The 23306-nt window shown below is 38.5% G+C and overlaps 1 protein-coding gene across 1 annotated transcript; it reads right to left on the bottom strand.

Annotated features, from left to right (window-relative positions):
• Window positions 1-119: 119 nt before the first annotated feature.
• On the bottom strand, window positions 120-22594 carry sirt2 (sirtuin 2 (silent mating type information regulation 2, homolog) 2 (S. cerevisiae)). Its single transcript, XM_028464469.1, has 16 exons — window positions 22413-22594; window positions 22192-22235; window positions 21716-21764; window positions 20449-20559; window positions 20309-20350; window positions 19007-19113; window positions 18475-18531; window positions 18318-18386; window positions 18081-18210; window positions 16955-17014; window positions 16784-16839; window positions 16630-16706; window positions 16407-16458; window positions 16232-16287; window positions 11172-11238; window positions 120-770 (listed from the first exon to the last, which is right to left on the bottom strand). Exons 1-16 carry the CDS (start codon window positions 22426-22428, stop codon window positions 651-653), a joined length of 1113 nt encoding a protein of 370 aa, XP_028320270.1. The 5' UTR covers window positions 22429-22594; the 3' UTR covers window positions 120-650.
• Between the last annotated feature and the right edge of the window lie 712 nt (window positions 22595-23306).

Here is a 23306-nt window from a genome sequence, read left to right as displayed (position 1 = left end):
CTCTAGATTATTTTAAATAGATGCTGATGTTGCTCCGTGATCAAAACATAATACAAACAAACAGTAAAAGCTCTTAAACATCTGCATTCATACAGAGGTGATGTAGGAAGCGTTCGGGCTTTTTTTTTTTTTTTAAGTGTGGAGATCTGTTGATTGTTTCTATATCACAACTGTATTGTTCCTTAGATGTTAGTTTAAACATGCTTTAAAAAAAAAAGACATTATTAGATGAACGTTATTAGTTCAAAGTAACACATTAACCCATTATTGCATTTGGAAATACAGAATGTTATCTCAAAGGATGCAAACCCCTTCAAAGCAGCTGGAGTAATACAAGCGAATCTTTGAAAACCAGTAGATTGATGCAAGTTACAGTGAATGTGAAATATATACCAATGGTACAAATGTCAATAAAGTGCTGGGACTGGAATAAATGAAGAATGTTTGGTGAATAAAGGTGATTTTTGGTTGTTTTTTTGAACTTCTGGATCATTTGATTTCTGCATTAGAAAAAGAAAGTGACTGACAGTCAAATTTTCATCTCCAGTCCAAAGCCACAGTCATCCCATTCTGAGAGAAAAGGAGCAGCTCCAACACCACTGCCATCACTGCAGGGGATTCATGTGAAAAACTCTCTATTTTTCACTCAGTTATTCCTCGGCTTTGGCCTCGGCTGCAGCTGCAGCTGCTTTGCTCCCAGTGTTTTTCTCTTCCTGGTCCTCACTGTCGATCCTAGCGTGCTCCTTCTTCACCAGCTCCTCCAGCTCTGCCTGTGGAGCAACAGATGCATATGTGGAGAGAAAGTAGTGAACAATGATACAAGGAAATAAACTTGACCCGTGTTTTTGAATGTCCAATCACCATCAGACAACAAAACCTTCACACAGGAAACATGAATACATTTCTGCTTTGGCTGCATTTTCACACTTCCTGAACTCAGAAGCCCTGAACGAGATAAAGGAAAAACAAATATACATATTCCATTAGGAATAGAATTGAGATGAGAAAGAATTACTATGAAGATTAAAATTAATAGAGGAGTGATTTACACTAAACAAAAATATAAACACTGGAATACGCCGTCGTATACGCCAATCCAGAGCATCCCAAACATGCTCAATGGGTGACATGTGCAGTGAGTATGCTGGCCATTCAAGAACTGGGATGTTTTCAACTTCCAGGAATTGTGTACAGATCCTTGCAACATGGGGCTGTGCATTATCATGCTGCAACATGATGTGATGGTCGTGGATGAATGGCACAACAATGGGCCTCAGGATCTTGTCACGGTATTTCTGTGCATTAAAAATGCCATCAATAAAATGCACCTGTGTTTGTTGTCCATTCCTGTAGTCAGCATGCCAATTGACTTTTCGCAAAACCCCACCCACATACAGCCATTGTCCAATCATACGTCCGAGCAACCGTTACTATGTAAACAGGATCTGACATTCTCAGAGCAGGCACAATAGTGAAGTGATGTGCTCAGGTACCCTAAGAGTTGGCTGGGGGAGTCGTGTTCTTTCAGTTCTCAAAGCCGAAAACACAACTGGAGCAATGTCTGCAATGGATCAAACTGTGGAAGGCCCCACTCCTAGCTAAATATCACAAAGGTAAACAAGCATAAATACGTCTGCTCTAAGGTAAGGCTAGGCTAATGCCGTAGCTGTCAAACTGTACCGTCAGTTTACATTAAAGTTGAACATAGCGCTCCAACGGGTGATTTAAACTTTTTTATTTTCATCTTTATGAGGCATTTTGTGAATGGACAGCCTACTCCCGAGTATTCCAACCCTGTGCTTGCTGTAAAAGTGCAGAACCTGAATAGGGAGCAGCTCGGAGGCTGTCGAAAGCCACCCAATTGATTTTAATTACAGTATTCAGCTCTATTTTCAACTGATTTGTCTTTTTCTCTGTTGTTTATTTCATTTATTTGTTTATTTGAGTGGGACAGTGTGTATTAATGTACAGCCAAAGTTGTAAATACACCAAATTTAGCTGAACGCTAATTTCCATCCGTAGTCCTATGGTGCACGGGGTAGAAGCAGATACAAAATATAAAAAGCTAAACAGACACAACTCTACAACATAATGACAATACACAGTGACAGTGTTGTAAAAAATACAAACACAGCAGACATACATTATACAAATACAATCATCCTATTTAAATGCTCGATTAAAATGCCTAAGCCTGTTCACTATAACAAGATACACTCACACACACTTATACTAGTGCATGAAGAATAAATTATTTATATATGAATGTATTTATTTAAGTTTATGCATATTTAGTGATCACAACTTTGGTGACTAATAATCCATTCTTTAAGCAGTGTCTTGAATGATACAAGTACATTTATGTATTGTGTTATCTTTGCTTGTGTATGAGTAATGCTTATCTATTTAGTATTTTATTGCTTTGTATTTTGTAATGTGTTTTGTTGTGTAACTAGAATACTTTATAATAATAATAATAACGATACAGCCAATAATAATAACAATAATGATAATCATAATAATAGTAAAATATCAATGGGAAGGTACATTAATTTCTATAGATATTGTAAACTAATTGGAATATATACATTTATCCTGCTCTTTTTCAAATATACAGTGCCTTGCGAAAGTATTCGGCCGCCTTGAACTTTTCGACCTTTTGCCACATTTCAGCCTTTAAACTTAAAGATATAAAACTGTAATTTTTTGTGAAGAATCAACAACAAGTGGGACACAATCATGAAGTGAAACGAAATTTATTGGATATTTCAAACATTTTTAACAAATAAAAAACTGAAAAATTGGGCGTGCAAAATTATTCAGCCCCCTCAAGTTAATACTTTGTAGCGCCACCTTTTGCTGCGATAACTGCTGTAAGTCGCTTGGGGTATGTCTCTATCAGTTTTGCACATTGAGAGACTGGAATATTTGCCCATTCCTCCTTGCAAAACAGCTCTAGCTCAGTGACGTTGGATGGACAGCGTTTGTGAACAGCAGTTTTCAGTTGTTTCCACAGATTCTCGATTGGATTCAGGTCTGGACTTTGACTTGTCCATTCTAACACCTGGATATGTTTATTTGTGAACCACTCCATTGTAGATTTTGCTTTATGTTTTGGATCATTGTCTTGTTGGAAGACAAATCTCCGTCCCAGTCTCAGGTCTTTTGCAGACTCCATCAGGTTTTCTTCCAGAATGGTCCTGTATTTGGCTCCATCCATCTTCCCATCAATTTTAACCATCTTCCCTGTCCCTGCTGAAGAAAAGCAGGCCCAAACCATGATGCTGCCACCACCATGTTTGACAGTGGGGATGGTGTGTTCAGGGTGATGAGCTGTGTTGCGTTTACGCCAAACATAACGTTTTGCATTGTTGCCAAAAAGTTTGATTTTGGTTTCGTCCGACCAGAGCACCTTCTTCCACATGTTTGGTGTGTCTCCCAGGTGGCTTGTGGCAAACTTTAAACGACACTTTTTATGGATATCTTTAAGAAATGGCTTTCTTCTTGCCACTCTTCCATAAAGGCCAGAGTTGTGCAGTATACGACTGATTGTTGTCCCGTGGACAGATTCTCCCACCTCAGCTGTACATTTCTGCAGTTCATCCAGAGTGATCATGGGTCTCTTGGCAGCATCTCTGATCAGTTTTCTCCTTGTATGAGCTGAAAGTTTAGAGAGACGGCCAGGTCTTTGTAGATTTGCAGTGGTCTGATACTCCTTCCATTTCAATATTATTGCTTGCACAGTGCTCCTTGGGATGTTTAAAGCTTGGGAAATCTTTTTGTATCCAAATCCAGCTTTAAACTTCTCCACAACAGTATCTCGGACCTGCCTGGTGTGTTCCTTGGTCTTCATGATGCTCTCTGCGCTTTAAACTGACCTCTGAGACTATCACAGAGCAGGTGCATTTATACGAAGACTTGATTACACACAGGTGGATTCTATTTAACATCATTAGTCATTTAGGTCAACATTGGATTATTCAGAGATCCTCACTGAACTTTTGGAGAGAGTTTGCTGCACTGAAAGTAAAGGGGCTGAATAATTTTGCACGCCCAATTTTTCAGTTTTTTATTTGTTAAAAATGTTTGAAATATCCAATAAATTTCGTTTCACTTCATGATTGTGTCCCACTTGTTGTTGATTCTTCACAAAATTACAGTTTTATATCTTTATGTTTGAAGCCTGAAATGTGGCAAAAGGTCGAAAAGTTCAAGGGGGTCGAATACTTTCGTAAGGCACTGTATGTAGTGATTGGTTTACAATGTGTGTTCAATACAATAATTTGTGCTTTTTTGTAATTATATCAGTCAAAATAGTGTATGATTATTTGTTTGTGTTCTTTATGTGTTCAAAATAAACTAACCTGTTAGTACATGTCATAACGCTGCTGACACTGTAATTATGTTTTATACTTACTCGCTGGTTAAATAAAGGTTAATGACAAATGGCATATACTGTACAATGTAATAGAAATGAGGTACTGTGAATTCATGTCCAATGTGTACAGATGCAAATCAAAGTGTGCAGGAAGCCTCCAGCCCCACCCCCAGTACTGATGATGCAGAAAAGACTCAACAGCATGTTACTGACAGTATTTTAAATTAAAATTTTTCAAATAATACTTGTAACAAAAGTGGAATAGCCTGACTGCTCCCGTTATCCCTCTATTGTGTTAAATGATAGAATAAATACATGTTCATACAGTGGATCAGTTCCTTTATTGGCACATTAATTCTCTGTTAGTGTGGATATAACTTGACACGATGGGTTTTCACTTGTGGTTGACTTTGCCTTGGCTACCACAACACTGTTCACAGGTTGTCCAGTAATTTTTGTACCCCTGGCTTTGTGCCACTGCTGGGGCTGGCTTGTGGAGGAGATGTCATCACTTCTGGCACGGGACAAGTCCAGGGTGTGCTTAAGGCCCACAATATGTGAGAAAAAACCTGGTGAACTGATTTAAATTAGAAGTAGAATTAGGTATTTGTTTTGGAAAGGCTATTTGCAGTGAGTATGAGTTGCTTTTGTCAATCAACCTAATGACAGTAATGTTCCTGATGATCACTCTTCTCCTCAGGCCAGCTGTGTTCAAATTGGAGCGACACAGGTCTGATGTGTGCTGGGTCCGGACTGCAATAGCTCTATTTGTAGGAACAACCAGAAAAAGTCAGGGCCTTATGGAGTTAATGCAGCTTCTTTAATTTCTGTGGTGACAGGTACCACAGGTAAAATTGTGAAATTAAAGAAAAACAAAAAGCTTTATAGAGATAAAAATTTGACTCCTATAACATGTCATCCAAAAAGTCCACCAGTGTCTCCAGTAAAGTCTTTAAAATGAGCTCTTCTTAATGTTAGATCTCTTGTTAACAAGTCACTACTAATTAATGATATTATTTTGACACATCACTTGGACTTTTTATTTCTTAATGAAACGTGGTTGAATGATGGTATCAGTAATACTATTCTCAATGAAAGTGCACCACAAGATTTTATTTATTTAAATAAGTGTCGTACTTGCAGGAAAGGTGGTGGAGTTGCTGCCATTTTTAAATCAATATTTCAGTGCAAAGAAATAACATTTGGTGATTTTATCTCCTTTGAATATATGTCATTCTTACTGAAGGGTGATTCAAGAGTTCTGTTTTTAGTCGTTTATAGACCCCCAAAATATTCTGGAGAATTCATGGATGAGTTTGCTGAACTGCTGTCAGTTGTATGCACTGAATACAACTTTTTAATAATAACAGGTGACTTAAATATTCATGTAGACAATAACATGGACAATACTGCCAAAGAACTGCACGCTTTAATGAATACTTTTGGTCTTACACAACATGTGACTGGTCCGACACACACAAAAGGTCACACTTTGGATCTGGTTATCTCTAAAGGTGTTGATATCTCTGCTGTTGATGTAAGAGACTTAGCTCTATCTGATCATTTCTGTGTCTTTTTTGACCTAGAGACTGTAACATCTGTTCCCCCTAGTTATGTGTGTTTAAAGAAAAGGTACATAAATGACAACACAAGTGCACAGTTTATGAAAGCCATAGCAATGACACCAACATTGAGTGGTGAGACAGTTGATGATCTTTTGGATGAGTTTAATACAAAAGTCTGTCATGTCATAGATGTGGTGGCTCCAATCAAAACTAAGTGAAAACCAAACACACAGAAAACACCTTGGAGGAGGACTGAGATAATGCAGAAATTGAAATCTGACTGTAGAAGAGCTTATTACAGAGTTTATTACAGTGAACCCAAAAACTTGTTTAAAACTGTTGTAAAGTCAATTGTCACTGATTTGTGTCAGATAATTAACTGCTCATTCCAATCAGGCACCGTACCAAAATCCCTGAAAGTAGCTGCTGTGAAACCTCTGTTAAAAAAGAGAACACTGGATGCCTCTATACTGGCTAACTATAGACCAATCAGCAACCTTCCATTCATGGCCAAGATCATTGAGAAGGTGGTCTTCAACCAACTGAGTCAATTCTTAACAATCAACAAAATATTTGATAAATTTCAGTCAGGTTTTCGTTCTCATCACAGCACTGAAACTGCTCTGATCAAAGTGATCAATGACATAAGGTTGAACACTGGTTCCAGAAAAGTGTCTGTTCTCATTCTATTGGATCTAAGAGCTGCATTTGACACTGTAGATCATACAATTTTGTTGCACAGATTGCAAACATGGGTTGGACTAAATGGAAAAGTAATGCAATGGTTTAAGTCATACTTGGAGGAGCGAAGTTACTGTATTTTGTAAGCATTGGAAACTTTGAATCTGACAGATTACCAATGTCCTGTGGGGTTCCTCAGGGCTCTGTTCTTGGACCTCTTCTGTTTAGCCTTTATATGCTTCCTTTAGGACAAATTTTACAGAACTGTAAGGTTGATTATCAGAGCTACGCAGATGACACACAACTATATCTGTCACTGAACCCAGATGACTATGGTCCCATTGAGGTGTTGTGTGACTGCTTAGAAAAAGTAAACTGCTGGATGAGTGAAAACTTCCTTCAACTAAACCATGACAAAATGGAGGTGATTTTCTTTGGTAACAAGTAAAAGAGGACTGCTGTCAGCAATTATCTTGAGTCTCGATCTTTAAAAGCTAAAGACCAAGTCAAAAACCTTGGTGTTCTGATTGACTCAGATCTGACATTCAGCAGTCAGATCAAATCTATCACAAAAACAGCCTTCTACCACCTAAAGAACATCTCCAGAGTGAAAGGTTTAATGACTCAGAAAGATCAGGAGAAACTGGTCCATGCTTTTACCTCCAGCAGACTGGACTATTGTAATGGTCTTCTGACAGGAATCCCCCAAAAGAGCATCAAACAGCTACAGCTGGTTCAGAATGCTGCAGCTCGGGTCTTAACCAGAACAAAGAGGTCAGAACACATTACTCCAGTTTTAAAGTCTTTACACTGGCTCCCAGTCAGCCTCAGAATAGACTTTAAAGTTCTGCTGCTGGTGTATAAATCTGTGAATGGGTTTGGTCCAGAATACATCAGTGACATGTTAGTCAGGTATGAACCCAGCAGGTCTCTCAGATCTATGGACACAGGTCAGATAGTGGAGCCCAGAGCTCACAGTAAACATGGTGATGCTGCGTTTAGTTGTTATGCTGCAAAGAAGTGGAACAAACTGCAGCAGAGCTGAAGTCAGCATCTAATGTGAACATTTTTAAATCAAAGTTAAAGGCACTTTTTTTCTCTACTGTGTATGATTGAGAGAGAGATTTTTGGTCATGTTGTTGATGTAATGTGTTTGTTGATGATTTTAATTGATTTTACTTATGATTTTAATTGATTTTACTGATGATTTTAATTGACTTTACTGATGATTTTAATTGATTTTTACTGATGTTTTTAAATGTTCTTATTGATTTTAAACAATTGAATGTTTTATTATGTAAAGCACATTGAGTTGCCTTGTGTATGAAATGCGCTATACAATACATTTGCCTTGCCTTGTCTACTGCTACTGTATACACAAGGTCACTTTAACTGCTGTTTTATACATGCACTCTGGCTGCTGCTGTAGACTATTTAACTATGAAAACATCTCAGGGATGTGTGTATGTCAGTATGCGTGTATGTGTAGTATGGGAGATGTGTATGTTAACATAAACATTATCTCATTGTGTCATTAATATGTATATTCATCAAAATGACAATAATGCTTGATTTGATTTTGATTACATGAGGTGTTAAAGATATAACAGTGCCTTGACAAAACTATACATTCATATACCTAGTGAAGGTGGGGGGGGAAGCAACGACGTCTGCAACGACTGGAGTGTACAGTTATTAGCAACCACCATATTACTATCAATACGAACAATATAATATAAGAAAACTTACCCAGCAGTGCAGGAGCATGACTACCACAAGCTGTGCTCATTGCATTAAGTGGTATGCTTTCACTTCAAAAGTTGTAATGTCCCATTCGTTGTTTATTTCAATATATTTAACATACTGTAACCCCTTTTTGCCTGGATCTGGAGAGCATCGCGCAGGTATTGCTGCAAAAAGACTCGTTAACAGGCACAGGTAGACTTCTCCCAGCCATTTTAGAATTCATTTTAGATTTTTTTTTCTTTTAAGTTCTAAACAATATTTTAATTTATTTTTTGTTTGGATGTTTAGACTTTTTCAACATTTCTTTTGAGGCTCCTTTTTTTATATAAACAATTACATTTATCACTTTAAAAATACTATTCATATTTATTTTGTTGCAATGAGTGTTTTTTGTTTTTCTATTTATATTTGTTTTCATGTTTAACTTTATTTGTTTTAAAGAAAAATGTGTTTTTGCAGTTCTTACCTTGTTTGTGTTTCTGCTAAGTAGAATAGTTCAGAGTTGAAAGTGTATTTGCAGGAATTCCTTATGCAAATACATTATTATTGGCTTTTTGAAAATGATAATTTATGAATAGATTTAAAATAAGGCTTTAACCTTCTGTAACGTCTAATGTCATGTGGAGTAGCCCAGAGCTCTATTCTGGGGTCTTTTTTATTTTATTGTACCTGATGCCTCTTGGTTGGATGATCCGTGGTTTTAAAAATGTGTCCCATCATTTCTATGCAGATGATATTCAGCTGTATTACTCTTTCAATGACTGAGTTTCACTTCTTATCTGAATTCCTGGAATGTGTATCTTCTATCAAAAACTGGTTGACATCAAATTATCTGCAGATAAATTCTGGCAAAACAGAAACTCTGATCATTGCTCTGGATAAAAAGATCCCATTGATCAAGAACTCCCATGGTGCACTGGGCACAGTCTCAGAAACATTGGGGTTGTTTTTGATAAGTCAATGTGTTTGGAGTGACACTGTCGTCATACTGACAAATAACTGTTTTTATCATCTGAGAAATATCTCCAAAGTGAGGAATTTGTTGTCCATATCAGATCTCGAAATGATCATATCATCATTCATCTCATCACGCACTGACTACTTCTAATTCAGTTTTCACAAGTCGACTCAGATCGTTCAAAATGCTGCTGCCAGACTTTTGACCGGTGTTCCCAGAAAAGCCCACATCACCCCCATTCTATTGGGTCTTCATTGGCTTCCAGTCAATTTTTGTAATGAGTTCAAAATTCTAGTCCTGACTTTCCGTGCGATGCATGGTCAGGCCCCTCAATACATCACTGACTTGTTGTGTCCCTACACTTCAGGGCGCACCCTTTGGTCCTCAGGCCAGGGTCTCCTTATGATCCCAAAAACTAATTTTAAAACCCGGGGTGATCTGGCATTCCAGGCAGTAGCACCAAGACTCTGGAATAACCTACACAGTTGGCCCTTCATGGACCGCCGCTATTCAGAAAACTTTTGGTTAAATTTCTTTTAATTGTATTATCTTTTTTATGATTTTCCTCCTATTGTTTAAATTCTCTTTAGTTTTATCATCCTTTTGTGGTGTTGGTGCTGTTGTTTTAGTTTCACCTTTCTCTGTACAGCACTTTGTGATTTTATCTGTGAAAAGCACAATATAAATAAAAATGTACTTACTTAATTTGTTGTATTTATTTATCTTCCATTAGAGTGGCTTTACATATATTTATTTTACCCTCAAGGTTAAAGTGGATCATTAGAGTTGATGTTTGACAATAAGGATCATTCAGACAGTAGAGGAGCGATTAGTAAACTATGGCCATAATGTTCATAGAGAGCAAAATGCAATTAAATTGGTTTATAAAAGAATACGGCAATGGTTCCCAACCTTTCTTGTCTTGTGTACCCCTTGAGCCTTTTTATCATACCACGACGTACCACCTCACTCATACGTGTTAATGATTCTCTAAGAGTAGAACATAACACAAGTGAATATTCAACACTTCAACTTATTTATTTCATCTTCTTAAATTGAACAATTAATATCCAGGCATTATCTTCTTATTTAACGCAAATTAAACATAAAATGATGTTGCCATCAAAGCAATAAAAATGATAAATATAAGAAATGATTTTATAGTGAACGTTTGTATTAGTAATACTGTATGATTGATACTAATATATTATGATTACATTAAAAAAAAATAACAAAGTTGAAATAAAAAAATAAGAATAAATATAAATAATAAGTAATATAAATAAATAAATACAAATCAAACATTAGCCTGCCTATGTTATATATAACTTTTATGACATTTTCCACAAAATGAGCTTCTTTGAATATGTCCCCTTTAAACAGGCATTTAAACTTTAAAAACAAGTCATAGCGCACACATGCCATTTATTGAGGGACTTATGAAATGCCTGAAAAATGTTTTTTTATCATCTTAGAAATAAATTCCTAATTTTTCCCCTATGCAATGTGCTCACTTACCCCTCGGGGTACGCGGCTTTAGGTTCTCAACTGTCCATAGTTGGCAGCGTGAGGTGTGCAAACGGTATCCCGCATAGGGCCCTAAGATGTGTAGGGCCAGCCCTGGCGCTACACAGGTGTTTATCTTTGTATTCAGTGCTCTAAAACATGTTACATTTGATTTGGTGAAAGAGCCTCCTAAGAATGTTGGCAGCCAAACAGAATCTGTCAACTTGTTTTTGTTAAACACCTGATGCTGACTTGTACACAATAAACTTGTGTTGCATAATGTGCTCGACACATAAAGCAGGAGAAGCTCCCACCATAAGCATGCACAGTGTGTTACCTTCCATCCCAACAAGTCAGCAAGAGCCAGGCAGCCGTCGTCACATGTACTGATGTAAGCTACATCCCTGAGGGGCAGAATAGTACCATAGCTTAGAACAATATTACAGTAAACTCACTTTTAAGCTGTTGTCTATAAACAAAAACAAAACATCTTTTTTTTCTCCAATGGTTCTTAAACTTAAAATAGACATTATTGTGTCATGTTTACACTCATCTAAAAGATGAGTTTTCATACTTTAAACACATTCTGATAAAATCACAGGTAAAGATATTTTTTATTAATTATTTGTTAATTGGACAGAGACAGTGCACATTAATTATGTAAAATTATAGCAGCATCCGTCAAGCAACAAAAAACAAAGACGCTAATTGGTTCGCATTTTACTATTTACTAACAGCCATTGTAACAGGATCATTACTGCCTTACAGTTTGAGTTTGCATGTTCTTACTGGTTATGTAGAGTTGGTCATGCAGGGAAGTGCGCTATCCTCTCCCTGTACATAAGTCCGTCACTGCGTGCCTCCATCCCAGTTACACACTCTGGGTGGGGCGACCCTGAAATGTGGGCGTTCTCATTCATATCTGGCCTTACGCACATTCTCCCGGCTTAAAGGGGACATATCATGCTAAATCCACTTTTTTAGCCCTTAAATGCATTTTGTTGTATATTTAGAGTGCTTAGAAGTACAGAAAAAATCAAATTAGTCGCTTCAGGTGCTCCGTAGATATCTTTATATTCTGTTTTGGTCATTTTTTTCAATCTGTTTCGATTTTTCTATTCTCTATTACGTTTTTTTGAACTATTACATCACAGTATTTGCAGCAGAACTGCCAAATTAGGACATCGACTCCAGGCCCAATACTTCGAGCAATCCGCCATTTTTATTTCTCCCTGCGATTTTGTAGTCCAAGCTCAAGGATGCCGAAGTTAATCAAAATGTTCGGTTGTTGGATGTAGTAACCCACACGCTTCATTACACCGTCTCCCAGCATCAGAACCTTTTCGAAGTAGGCATGGTTGAGTTTTTATTTTTTATGGAATGTACCCACATCTGTGGGTAAGGTCATTTTTGTGTGCTCGAAGCACTTCAAGGATGACTGCTTCTGCAACCTCCGCCAGAATAAAGAAGGATCTCGCTCCGCCGGGTCCGACTCTGGCTCAAACATGTAAGGCTGGATGGACAACTCTTCCGTTGTTGACATTTTGTAAATAACCTCTGAATAAAAAGTTTATGCGCCGCTACATAGCCTTATCTCTTCTATCAAACTACAAAAATGGCCGACCAGGGTGGAGTTGAAACCGAGTGTCACCTGAGGAGGGGGCGGGGTATGAAGTGTCTCATTTGCATTTAAAGAGTCCGCACCAAACGAGTTGCTCTCAGAAGCACATCAGAAAAGGGATAGAAAAGGGGCCTGTGGAGCTATAATAATGAGGAATTCAGACCCAAGCATTGCAGTTCCGCTTTATATAGACCACAACTGTATGATTTATATGTAAAAAAGGAGGGATTTAAAACCATAATATGTCTCCTTTAAGTTATTTTCCTCTTACGTGCTTCTGAACCTGGAATAAGTGCAGCGCCCCGATAAGGTGAAACATTATATTGCACTAGAAGTTTGGACTTAGTTACAATTTAAGCCACATAGACTTATAATATTGCAGAAGAGACTCCCAAAAAGAATCTATCCAAAGTGACACTGTAACACTGTCACAGGGGTGGGGGGAGAGTCACACAAGCACGCCAAATGATAGACCATCAGCATTTCTAATATGTTCATATTTACCAGTTCTAGACAGGAAAAAGTCTCCTTGTCCTGGAAGGGGTGCGTCACGGAGCTAAACAGCTGTGTGCTGTGGTGCGCACTTCAGCTGCAGAAGCTCGTTACAATGAATCTCTGACAGATGTCAGACTGTTGTCCAACTATTTTAACACTGTGTACAATGTAAAGCCACAGTTTCATCCACTACAAAAGTAAATAAGTGAAACATTGATGACAGATGATGATTATGATGATGATGATGATGATTAATGCGTGCTGATCATTTCTGAATGCACCAGTGCGTATCCCCGGGGGCCCCTCGCCTTGAAAGGTTTTTAAAGAGGGTTCTGAGTCGGCTGGCTCCTTCCCCCTCTGTTGTGGGCGGAGGGTTGCTGGGCATCTCCCCTCACGGTTTGACCCCATATTGCCCCCTGCCCCCTGGTGGCTCTTTTTTCGCACCAAGGCAGCAAGCTGCCCGGTCGAGTCCCTCTTGGCTTCCCACCAAGCAAGGTTACTATTGCAACAACACATCATCAGTAGGGTAAAACTAACCTGTATCACAACCAGTGTTGGAAACGTTACTTTAAAAAAGTAATTAGTTATAGTTACTACTTGTTCCAAAAAGAGTTAGTAATTGAGTTACTCTATAATAAAAGTCACTCATTACAAAGGAAAGTAACTATATGCGTTACTGTTAAAAAACAGTTGCTATATGTCAAAGAATTTAGATTTTTTAGATGCGTATGCCGTGAGGTGCTTCATTAAATTCGAGTTGCTTACAACGAATGTCGACAAAGTCTTCACTCCTGGATATAATGTACACTTCACATGCATGTTCTTGCCTTTGACCACAATTAATTTAAAGTATTGTTTGTATCGCCACCTTAAAAATGCCAACTTTTCATCGGAGTGCTCCACACTCGCCATCTCTGCTTCTTCATCAAATCTGTAGGAGTTGTGTGTGTGGCACGTATGCTGGCACATGTGTAAAAACACTGGCTCTGATTGGCTACCATGAAACATGACGCCGCCTGAGCCAATCATAATCGCTCACCTGGTTTTTAACCCACCTCCTCATGCTGGCACCTGTGTAAAAACCCTAGCTCTGATTGGCTACCATGAAACATGATGCCGTTACCTAACGTTGTTATTCTAAATGCTGTTATTCCAAACACTGCTCACGACAGTCTGATGTGGAGAGAATTACAGTACAGTTACATAAGGCATAAGAGGAGAGGAACGCGGTTCAATGTGATGCATGGAAAGTGGTAAGAATTGGATGGTTTTATTATGAGGAGGAGAGACAGACATTCGATGGTGCGAAAAATGAGAACGGGTGAAGAGTATGTGTTCGGAGTATGTGTTCGGACCACAAACCGAAAGTGATGACTGTGAGGGTGAATGGGGGGAGATGGAGAGTGCCAGGTGGGAGACAAAGAGGAGTACCAAAATTTGACGGGAGTTGTTGAAACAGCAGGAGAAGGGAGAGGAGCATGAGGAAAGAACTGATGGAAGAGGTGAATGCACAAGGAGATGAAGGAAGGAATGGGAAGTACTTTCCGAGGTGATGACGGAGGTAGCGAAAAAAGGGGTGTGGACTACATGAAAAGGGGGTACAAAACCATGGACGAATGGACATGAAGAGGAGTTGAATGTGATGAATGAGAGAATAAGATTGGTGGTGAGAAGGAGGAATGAGATAGGGTACAACTGGTAAATAACAGAAGGAGGCTGAGACCAAGGAGAGATGGACAAGTGACGGAGAGAATGGAGGGCGAGATGGCGGAAGCGAGAGTGAATGCGTGAGACTGGTAGGGTGGGTGAGATGTATAAGTGCTTGAGAAAGATTGGGAGTAAAGGATGTAAGGCTCCGGCGAGTGCGTATATAATGGTAAATGAATATAAAGAGCATTTACAAAGGGTGACAAGTGAGAGGTATGAGGAAGAACTGAATGTATTCAAAGAGGTGGTGAATGGAGGATAAGGCGAGCAGGTGGTTTGTGGTGGAGAGTGAAAGGATGGTTGAACGGGTTGAGAATGTCAAAGAGGTGTCAGGCGAGAGTGGTGGAGGTGCACGTGGAGAGCAGTTTGCTGTATGATTGTCAGGCGCGAGTGTGGTAAGTGAGAGACACGAATAGGTTACAGAGATGGATGAACAAGTGCTACAGGTTTGTATGGAAAAAAACAGCTATGGTGCGCCGTTGAGACAAATGCAATCGAGAGGGGTGAAGATGTGGAATGTAAGAAAGCGACTGGGAGGGAAGTCTATAAGGTAGAAGATTGAGAAGTGAATGCTGGAGCGAGTGGGTCGTGATACGAATGGGGAAAGATAGAATGACGAAAGCAATGGTGTTAAGTTGGTATACTAAGTTGGAAGGATGCGAGAAGAAGGGGCAAAAGAAGAAAACGGTTCTGCATTGGAAGAGAATGATGAATGAGGCGGGATTTGACTGGACTGATGTGGAGTGGTTGTGCGGTGACAGGAAAAATTGGAAGATTAGGGTGGGGGAGAGAATGGAGCATTTGTACAAATGGGAGTGCCAGAAAGGACATGAGTATGTGTGGGGTGACAGTGAATTTAGAGTGGAAAAGAAGGAGAGTAATTGACTTAGTGTGTAGGTATGAGGGGTGCGGGAAGGTCTGCCGAAGTAAGGCAGGCCTGACCAACCATCGGAAGCGTATGCATGGAGTGGTTGAGGAGAGAGTGAGATTTGAGTGTGGGATATGTGGAATGAGTGTGGAAACGGAAGGTGCGAGAGTGATTCATGAACTGACATGTACGGGGGGTGAGAGGGCGGTGGATGGGAGGAGACAGTGTGGAAGATGTTTGGTGTGGATAACTTATGGAAACTATGCGAGACATAGAAGAAGATGCAGAGTAAATGGCCTTTGGGTGGGTGGTGGAGTGGAGGTGGGTGAAGGGGAGGATGGGGGTGGCAAGGCGAAAGCGTTGGTGACATTAGAGTGAGAGGGAGGACTACAAGCGTTGGGAAAACTCCATGTTCCATAATTTGTAGACAGTCCCCAAAAAACGACATCATGGCCCAGTCTGCCTCCTTAGCTTCAGACCGCCTTCATTCACAGACTATGCGCTTTTGGTCTCCTTACGCAGAGTGGGCGTGTCAGGAACCTGGACCGGACAATACGCGCAGGAGAGAGTATTGGGGATACCTTTACTCAACTTTGATCTATTGATCGCTATTTAGACCTCAGTCAGTGTCCACAGTGTTAGATTTTCCAGTAGGATAGTGTTTAGGTAAATATAATAAATAAAGAGGAAAGTTTATTAATGTCACCTGTAAGCCTTGTCGGAGTCAAAGTCCATCCCTCCTCCAAAGTCCATTATCCCAGACTACAAAAAAGAGCAAAAACCAACAACAAACGTCACAAAATTACCTCGCGAAAATACATTTACAGGAGCAGTAAAAGTGAGGGTGAGAAAACCAAACTGCTGGTGGTGTGAAGACTCACCTGCCCTGCCTTCTCCATGTTTATAAGCAACCTGGGGCAGCTTTTTGAAACCCTAAGTCCAAATAAAACACAAACGGATGAATGTCTTCATGCATCAGAAGATTGTAACTGCAGGGGAAAGTTTTAAAGCATTTCAACAAAGTCTGGCTGCTTTAAAATGCAGTGTTATTGTTGCAAGTTATTACATCAGACGCTATGTGGGGAGTATCCTGAACACATGTACCTGCTAACAAGGCTCGCAAATGGTTGGACCTGCAGTGATGTTCCCATGATGATCAGAAGATCACATTGTGGAAAATCCTGACAGGGAAAACAACATGGTGTTTGTTCAGATCAGACATCAACAGGCAAATAGGCAAAGGTATTCTCACACTCACAGTTTTCATTAATGTGAAGAATCGATCAGGAAGGTTCTCTCCGAAGAAGACGATGTCTGCGTGAAAAAAATTATACAAACACTGAGCAGTTTCATGTAGTGGAGCTTGAAATAATATCAGCTGCAAGCAGATATTAAAATAATACTAACAATAAAAATCTGACTGACCCACCTGGTTTCACCACACTCTGACACTTCTCACACTTGGGAATATCATCAGAAAAGATTTTCTCTACAAGATGGAAAAATGTATATAGTTATGGTTATTTATTCTTTTTTTAAAAAAATTATTTAAAACCTTTATTTATATAGTTATGTCCCATTGAGACGACGCAGTCTCATTTATAGGTGAGACAACATATTAATGATTTAAAACATAACATTTAAGAGCTACAGCTGGACAAGATACAGTGGGGCAAAAAAGTATTTAGTCAGTCATCAATTGTGCAAGTTCTTCCACTTAAAAAGATGAGATTGGCCTGTAATTTTATCATAGTTATACCTCAACTATGAGAGACAAAATGAGATTATAAAATCCAGAAAATCACATTGTAGGATTTCTAATGAATTAATTGGTAAATCAAAGGAGTGGCTTCGTGAGAAGCATTTCAAGGTCCTGGAGTGGCCTAGCCAGTCTCCAAATCTCAACCCCATAGAAAATCTTTGGAGGGAGTTGAAAGACCGTGTTGACCAACGACAGCCCCAGAACACCACTGCTTTAGAGGAGATCTGCATAGAAGAATCGGCCAACATACCAGCAACAGTGTGTGAGAACCTTGTAAAAATGTACAGAAAACGTTTGACCTCTGTCATTGCCAACAAACGGTACATTACTAAGTATTGAGATTAACTTTTGTTATTGACCAAATATTTATTTTCCATCATAATTTGCAAATAAATTCATTAAAATCCTACAATGTGATTTTCTGTATATATTTTTCTCATTTTGTCCTCTCATAGTTGAGGACATACCTATGATGAAAATTACAGGCCTCTCATCTTTTTAAGTGGGAGAACTTGCACAATTGACAGCTGACTAAATACTTTTTTGCCCCACTGTAAGTGGAGAAAAAATACAAACAAAGTCAGGTTCTAGTTGAACAGATTCAAATACTAAAAACAGGAACAGGTTGACAGTGAGTTTTTTAAAAATCAATGCTTAAAATGCCCAAATGGAATAAAACTGGACGATTTTAGATCTGGTTGTAGGTTGTTCCAGGTGAAAGGGACAGAGTTAGAGAATGCCTTCTTATCAATAATCAAACACCAAAATTAAGTGGATGAGGGGGCGGAGCTACCTTTCATCCAGTCCAGGTTGTACTCTTTCCTGCAGCTGAAGCTAAAACAGTGAGACGTGTAGAACGTCCCGTGAGCTTCGATCAGGTCGTCTGCCTCGAGCCCAGCCACCCGCTCCAGTGTGTCAATATTCTGTCCCAATATGGAAAACATAACTACAGATATAGTCATATATATTTCTATATATGCAGTTATATATTTGGCTGTGATCAGTGTGAGGAAAGTATGTTTTCTTCCACCTGTGTGTAGCAGCGTCTCAACAAGCCTTTGTCCTTCAACAGCTTCATAAAGTAATGACAGATCGTTGGCTGAGTGTCGTTAACGTGAGAAAAAGAAACAACAGTGAAGCAGATCCCCTTCCTCCATTAGGACAGCATATTATGTATTATGTCCTACCTTAAACTGTCCAGGATAAAGCTCCTTAGCTAAAGCAAAGAACGGCTCTGGGTGTTCCTGCAATGTGACACAAAAAGTCATTAATGGTTGAAAAAATTATACAAAATTATATTCTTATTGGAAATATCACAGACTGAGCAACAATAATGTACCACTTCTAAGACAAACCTGAGAAGTTTATTTCACTTATGCAAATCCAAATCATAAAAAAAAGGCTCTAGACCAGTGGTTCCCAACCTTTTTCTTGTTGTATATTACAAATTGTTGGCGACCTTGGATACTTTATTTCTCTGAAATTAGCTTTTGATCAATTTTGTTACTGTGTTATGAACACAAAATGACAATATGCACAAGCTCAGATATTTTCATACTGCCTTTTCTTTGAACTTAATTTATATTTGAGGGAGTGAAAGTTTAGAATACAGTATGTGGTGTTTAAACATATGAGAAAATAAAAGAACAGTGTAAGAGTATGGGAATTGTGTATTTTAGGTGTAAAAGGGAACTTTAATCACTATTATCCTTTACCCACCTTGAAGTAATCCATCTGAAAGATGGCCTCTGGGTACGGCAGGTTATACTTTTGCAGGTTTGCATACAAGCCAGTTTCTGGTGATCGGAAATCTGGAATCCCAGCAGCTGTGAGGAAATAATTATTCATTCTGAATCGATTTCAAACACTTAAACACATGTAACCGTTTCAAACAATGATTCATAAGACTATAGTGCCAGTCCTATAGACCAATATCCTTGTTAAATGCTGACCTGCGCATATTAACAGCAATTTTAGCTAAAAAAAGTTAATTTATTAATTGGTGAAGTTGTTCACCCAGACCAAACTGGCTTTATAACTGATAGATATTATGGCGATAACTTACATCGCCTGCTAAATATAAAATCACATCAAAAGAACGCAAAATCGGAATCATTGATAATTTCATTAGACGCTCAAAAAGCCTTTGATCGTATATTATGGAAATACTTATTCCAAACATTAGAACGAATGAGATTTGAATATACATTTGAATAAACATAGCACAGGATACCTGGGAAGATATTTGCATGGAAGCTGACTCGGTCATACTCAAATACGTGGAGAGAATTCAAATGGAAAATGATTATTCGTTTCTTTAGAACTCCAGAAATAATGTCAAAAATAGGACAAACAGTCAAAAAGTCCAAGACATCTATGTAGGAAATGACATACTTATTAAGATGTTTTCAATGCGAGATGGAGACCCGCTCTGCCCGTTTTTCTGCTGTAGTTGGTAATGCCTCCTCTTATGCTTTGAGTGTTTGCACCATGTACTATACCTGTATTCCTGGAATCTGACTATGCACCATGTGTCTGAGTTTTGGATGAAGAGGATTTGTGGTGTACTTCCTTTTGGTTCTGCTGTTTTTGTTGTTTGTCATTGGTACTTAAGATTTTTGTTTAAACTTGTATCTTTATATATGACTCTATAGGGAATTTATATGTTATCAATATATGGTGGACATATATACATGTCATTGTATGCGTCTTAAAGACTAACTACAATATTTTCCATTGCTAACATTTGATCATTTTGGTATATTTTCTGGTTTAACCTCTTGGGTGCTTACTATGTTGTTATTGTTGTTTTATGTATTGCTACACTAAATTGCTTCTTTGTTTTTGTCTGCTTTGTTTTTATTTTTATTTCACCTGAAGTTGACAGATTCAAGGAAGGCTATGTAGTAGAGAAACTCTACATTTTCTAACTGTACTGTGTTGGCTGAAATACATTAAAAACAAAGTTTAAAAAAAACCAAAAAAACAAACAATCATTCATATTACAGCTGAAATACTCACATGTGGATATTCCTGCTCCAACCATGCACAGGATGTTTTTACCTGTGATTTTACACAAAACCAAGTGAATTAAACAATAACTGGTATTAACTTACACAGTCACCCACTATTATAGATAAGCAGAGTACAAGCAAACTCACATTTTCCACTCTTCATGTATTGTGCCACTCCATCCAACGTCAGCTCATCCAAAACCTTTTCACCTGATCCAAGACCCAGAAATCTGGAGAAGAGGTTGCGCAGGAAGTCCACTAAAGGAGGCAGAAATAAACAAACATCAACTTGAATATTTACAACTCTGTATATAATGATGTCTTCACTGCTGTAATAACCCACAGGCAAATGTCTATCCATCATATAATTCCATAGGGGAGGCATCTCAATAGTCCATAAAAGCGCATGTGTGTGTGTTTCTCCCTCCCTCTCTGCGTCTCACTCACTGGGACACACACACATCACAGCGACACATGAGAGCACTGCGTTGACTGAAGGAGAGCTTTGAAAACTTTGAGAAACTGTCCTCTGTTCCCAGAGAAAGTGTATTCAGCGAGGTCGGCCAGATATATGAAAAAAAGAAGAACAGGCTGACGGAAAAACATGTTTCCTCCACTATAACCTGCAGCTCCTAAACTGGGAGTATTAAGTTTTCAGTAAGGGGTGTGTGAAAATGACCGAACTCTGTTTTGGTTACACTGATCAGCAGGAGACTAAACTCACTTATACATTCAACATCACAAGTACTACTTTAAAAACACAAAGTTATTTGGTGATCTGTTACATTTCTCTTTTCCTAAAACACCAATAATATCTTTAAATCTCGCTGTGTGGGGTAAAGACTCAAGAGTTTGATCTGATCATAGAGATTATTTTAGTTACTATGCGCAATAGTGTGTGTCATTATTTTATTTATGCTTAAATATTTATTTTCAGAATGTATTATGTTGACATATTTATTTTTAGTTGTTCTACATCAGTTGTTTTTTTTAATATCTGTTAAATATGTTTTACTTGTTCTTGTTCTACCTCACCTTTGTTCATTTCAATAAATGATCCTTTTTTAAAAAAAATTGAGACTTGTATCATTGTTATCATCGTGTAATTTTTATGACGTAAATTGAGGGACCAAAAGTAGTATTGGTCAATTAAATCGTCGGTCAGTATCGGTTATCAGCTAAGGCTGATGGAAAAACAAAAATCCGTATCGGCATCGGCCCTAAAAAAAATCCATATCGGTCGATCCCTAAAACAGATATCCTATAATCAAGTTTTTATGCTGTCCGACAGATGAAGGCTTTCTAATAAAGAGTATATTACAATAAATATCACTGTATGCTTTGTGCTTGGTTTTGCTTGTCATATCAAATTAATAAAAGCCAGTTTTTTATTAAAAATGGTGCGTTCACGTACTCTCTGTGTCTCCTGTAGCCTCGTCTTCACTGCTGTTGTCCGACTGTTCCTGCAGAAATAAACTCATTAAACTGAGAAACACTGATGTAATGTGAAATAATGAGTCCATTAAATCATTAAATCATTTTCTGCTGTTATCTTTCTTTGAAAAAAGTGGCTTTTAACTTTCACAATAGCATCTAGCAAATCCGTGTTCTGATTGAAGTTGCGACCGTCTTCACTAGTGACAACCCAACTTCCTGATTGCAAATAAATGAAACAACTTTACTTTAATATTACTAAAAGACTTGTATCTTACAATAAATAGCTGAATCTAAACACCACCACATGTACCAATACATCCATTTAGTATAATTATATGAGCTTTTTAATGATAGAGTAATCGGTAACGGAAACGATCACCAGTTACGATGGTCACCAGTTTAAACAAGACACCACGAGACAAAACAACAGCTGAGAGACGTAGGATTCCCTACCTCTGCTTCAGGTGTAACCTCCTCCTCTTCTTTCTGAGGAAGTTCTACAACAGTAGAAACAAAACACATGATTTAGTCGACTTCAACACGCATTAATAGTACTTATGTGAAAGGAAGCTAAACGCAAAGGTAGCTACACATCCTCGGTATAAAAACAAAACAAAACCGAAGCCCTGTTTTGTGATCTATGCGACACTGGACAGATGTGACAGTAACCCCACCTGAAGCTTCAGACATTTATCCGTCTAATGTGATCGATAAACCACCACGGTCAACTGATAACCGAGTAAACTCTTAAATGTTCAGCCTTTTAAACACCCTTCAGCCACAGAGCAACTGATGACGTAGTTCCGTGTTGTTGTCCGTCAAAAGCTCAGTCCGTGCATTTACATTCACATTTATATTTACATGCCAAACTGAGGTTATTACGGAAGAGGATTAGGGCCAGTAAAAAAAATTAAAAAAAGATTTAAAAAAAAAAAACAAAAACTACTGCCACTGCTGGCTCTGGAGGAGGAGGAGGAGGAGGAGGAGGAGGAGGAGGAGGAGGAGGTCTCCTGAGGGCCTGCAGTATAACTTGCTCCACTTCACTTGGAGGGCCTTGGCTGGGCCTCTTCTTTGCTCTTTTTCCTTAAAAAAAACAAACTCATTATATATATTAATATCTTATGAAGTCACTGTTCATAGATATATTTTAATTAAACATTAAATGAGGTAATGATCAATATAGGCATCACTAATATACCAAGCATTTATAGATATGTTTTATTTTTAACAGAATGCAAAACAACTTCTGTCATGTTCATATCAGATGGTTTGGCTGCACTTGTTCCTGCAGGAGATGCTGCTGCAGCACCAACATCACCAGCACCATCTTCAGCATCAGCATCCTCTCCACCTTCACCTTCTGCTCCCTCTCTCTCTCCTTCTCACTCACTCATTTCATTGTTTACCTCTGAGTGACAGCAAACACCAGATATGAAACACATTACATTAAATCATGACACTAGAAGAAGCCTCGTGGTGCATAGAGGCCTGAATATTACCCTGGTATATGTTTCTATATGTCTGCACTGATCAGCAAACACCCCCTGCACCATGTTGCTGCTCGACTC

Source organism: Gouania willdenowi, chromosome 13 (genome assembly GCF_900634775.1).
Source record: "Gouania willdenowi chromosome 13, fGouWil2.1, whole genome shotgun sequence".
Classification (NCBI taxonomy): Eukaryota; Metazoa; Chordata; class Actinopteri; order Blenniiformes; family Gobiesocidae; genus Gouania; species Gouania willdenowi.
Note: the sequence above shows the minus strand (reverse complement) of the source record. Positions and strands in the feature narration are given on the sequence as shown.

Excerpts from the sequence above, each read along its gene's own strand:
- sirt2 (XM_028464469.1), bottom strand. Across the intron at positions 11,239-16,231 it reads GACTCCGACAAGGCTTACAG|GGATGTAGCTTACATCAGTA; the intron begins GTGACATTAATA and ends TCTGCCCCTCAG. Across the intron at positions 771-11,171 it reads CTGACTTGTTGGGATGGAAG|GCAGAGCTGGAGGAGCTGGT; the intron begins GTAACACACTGT and ends GTTGCTCCACAG.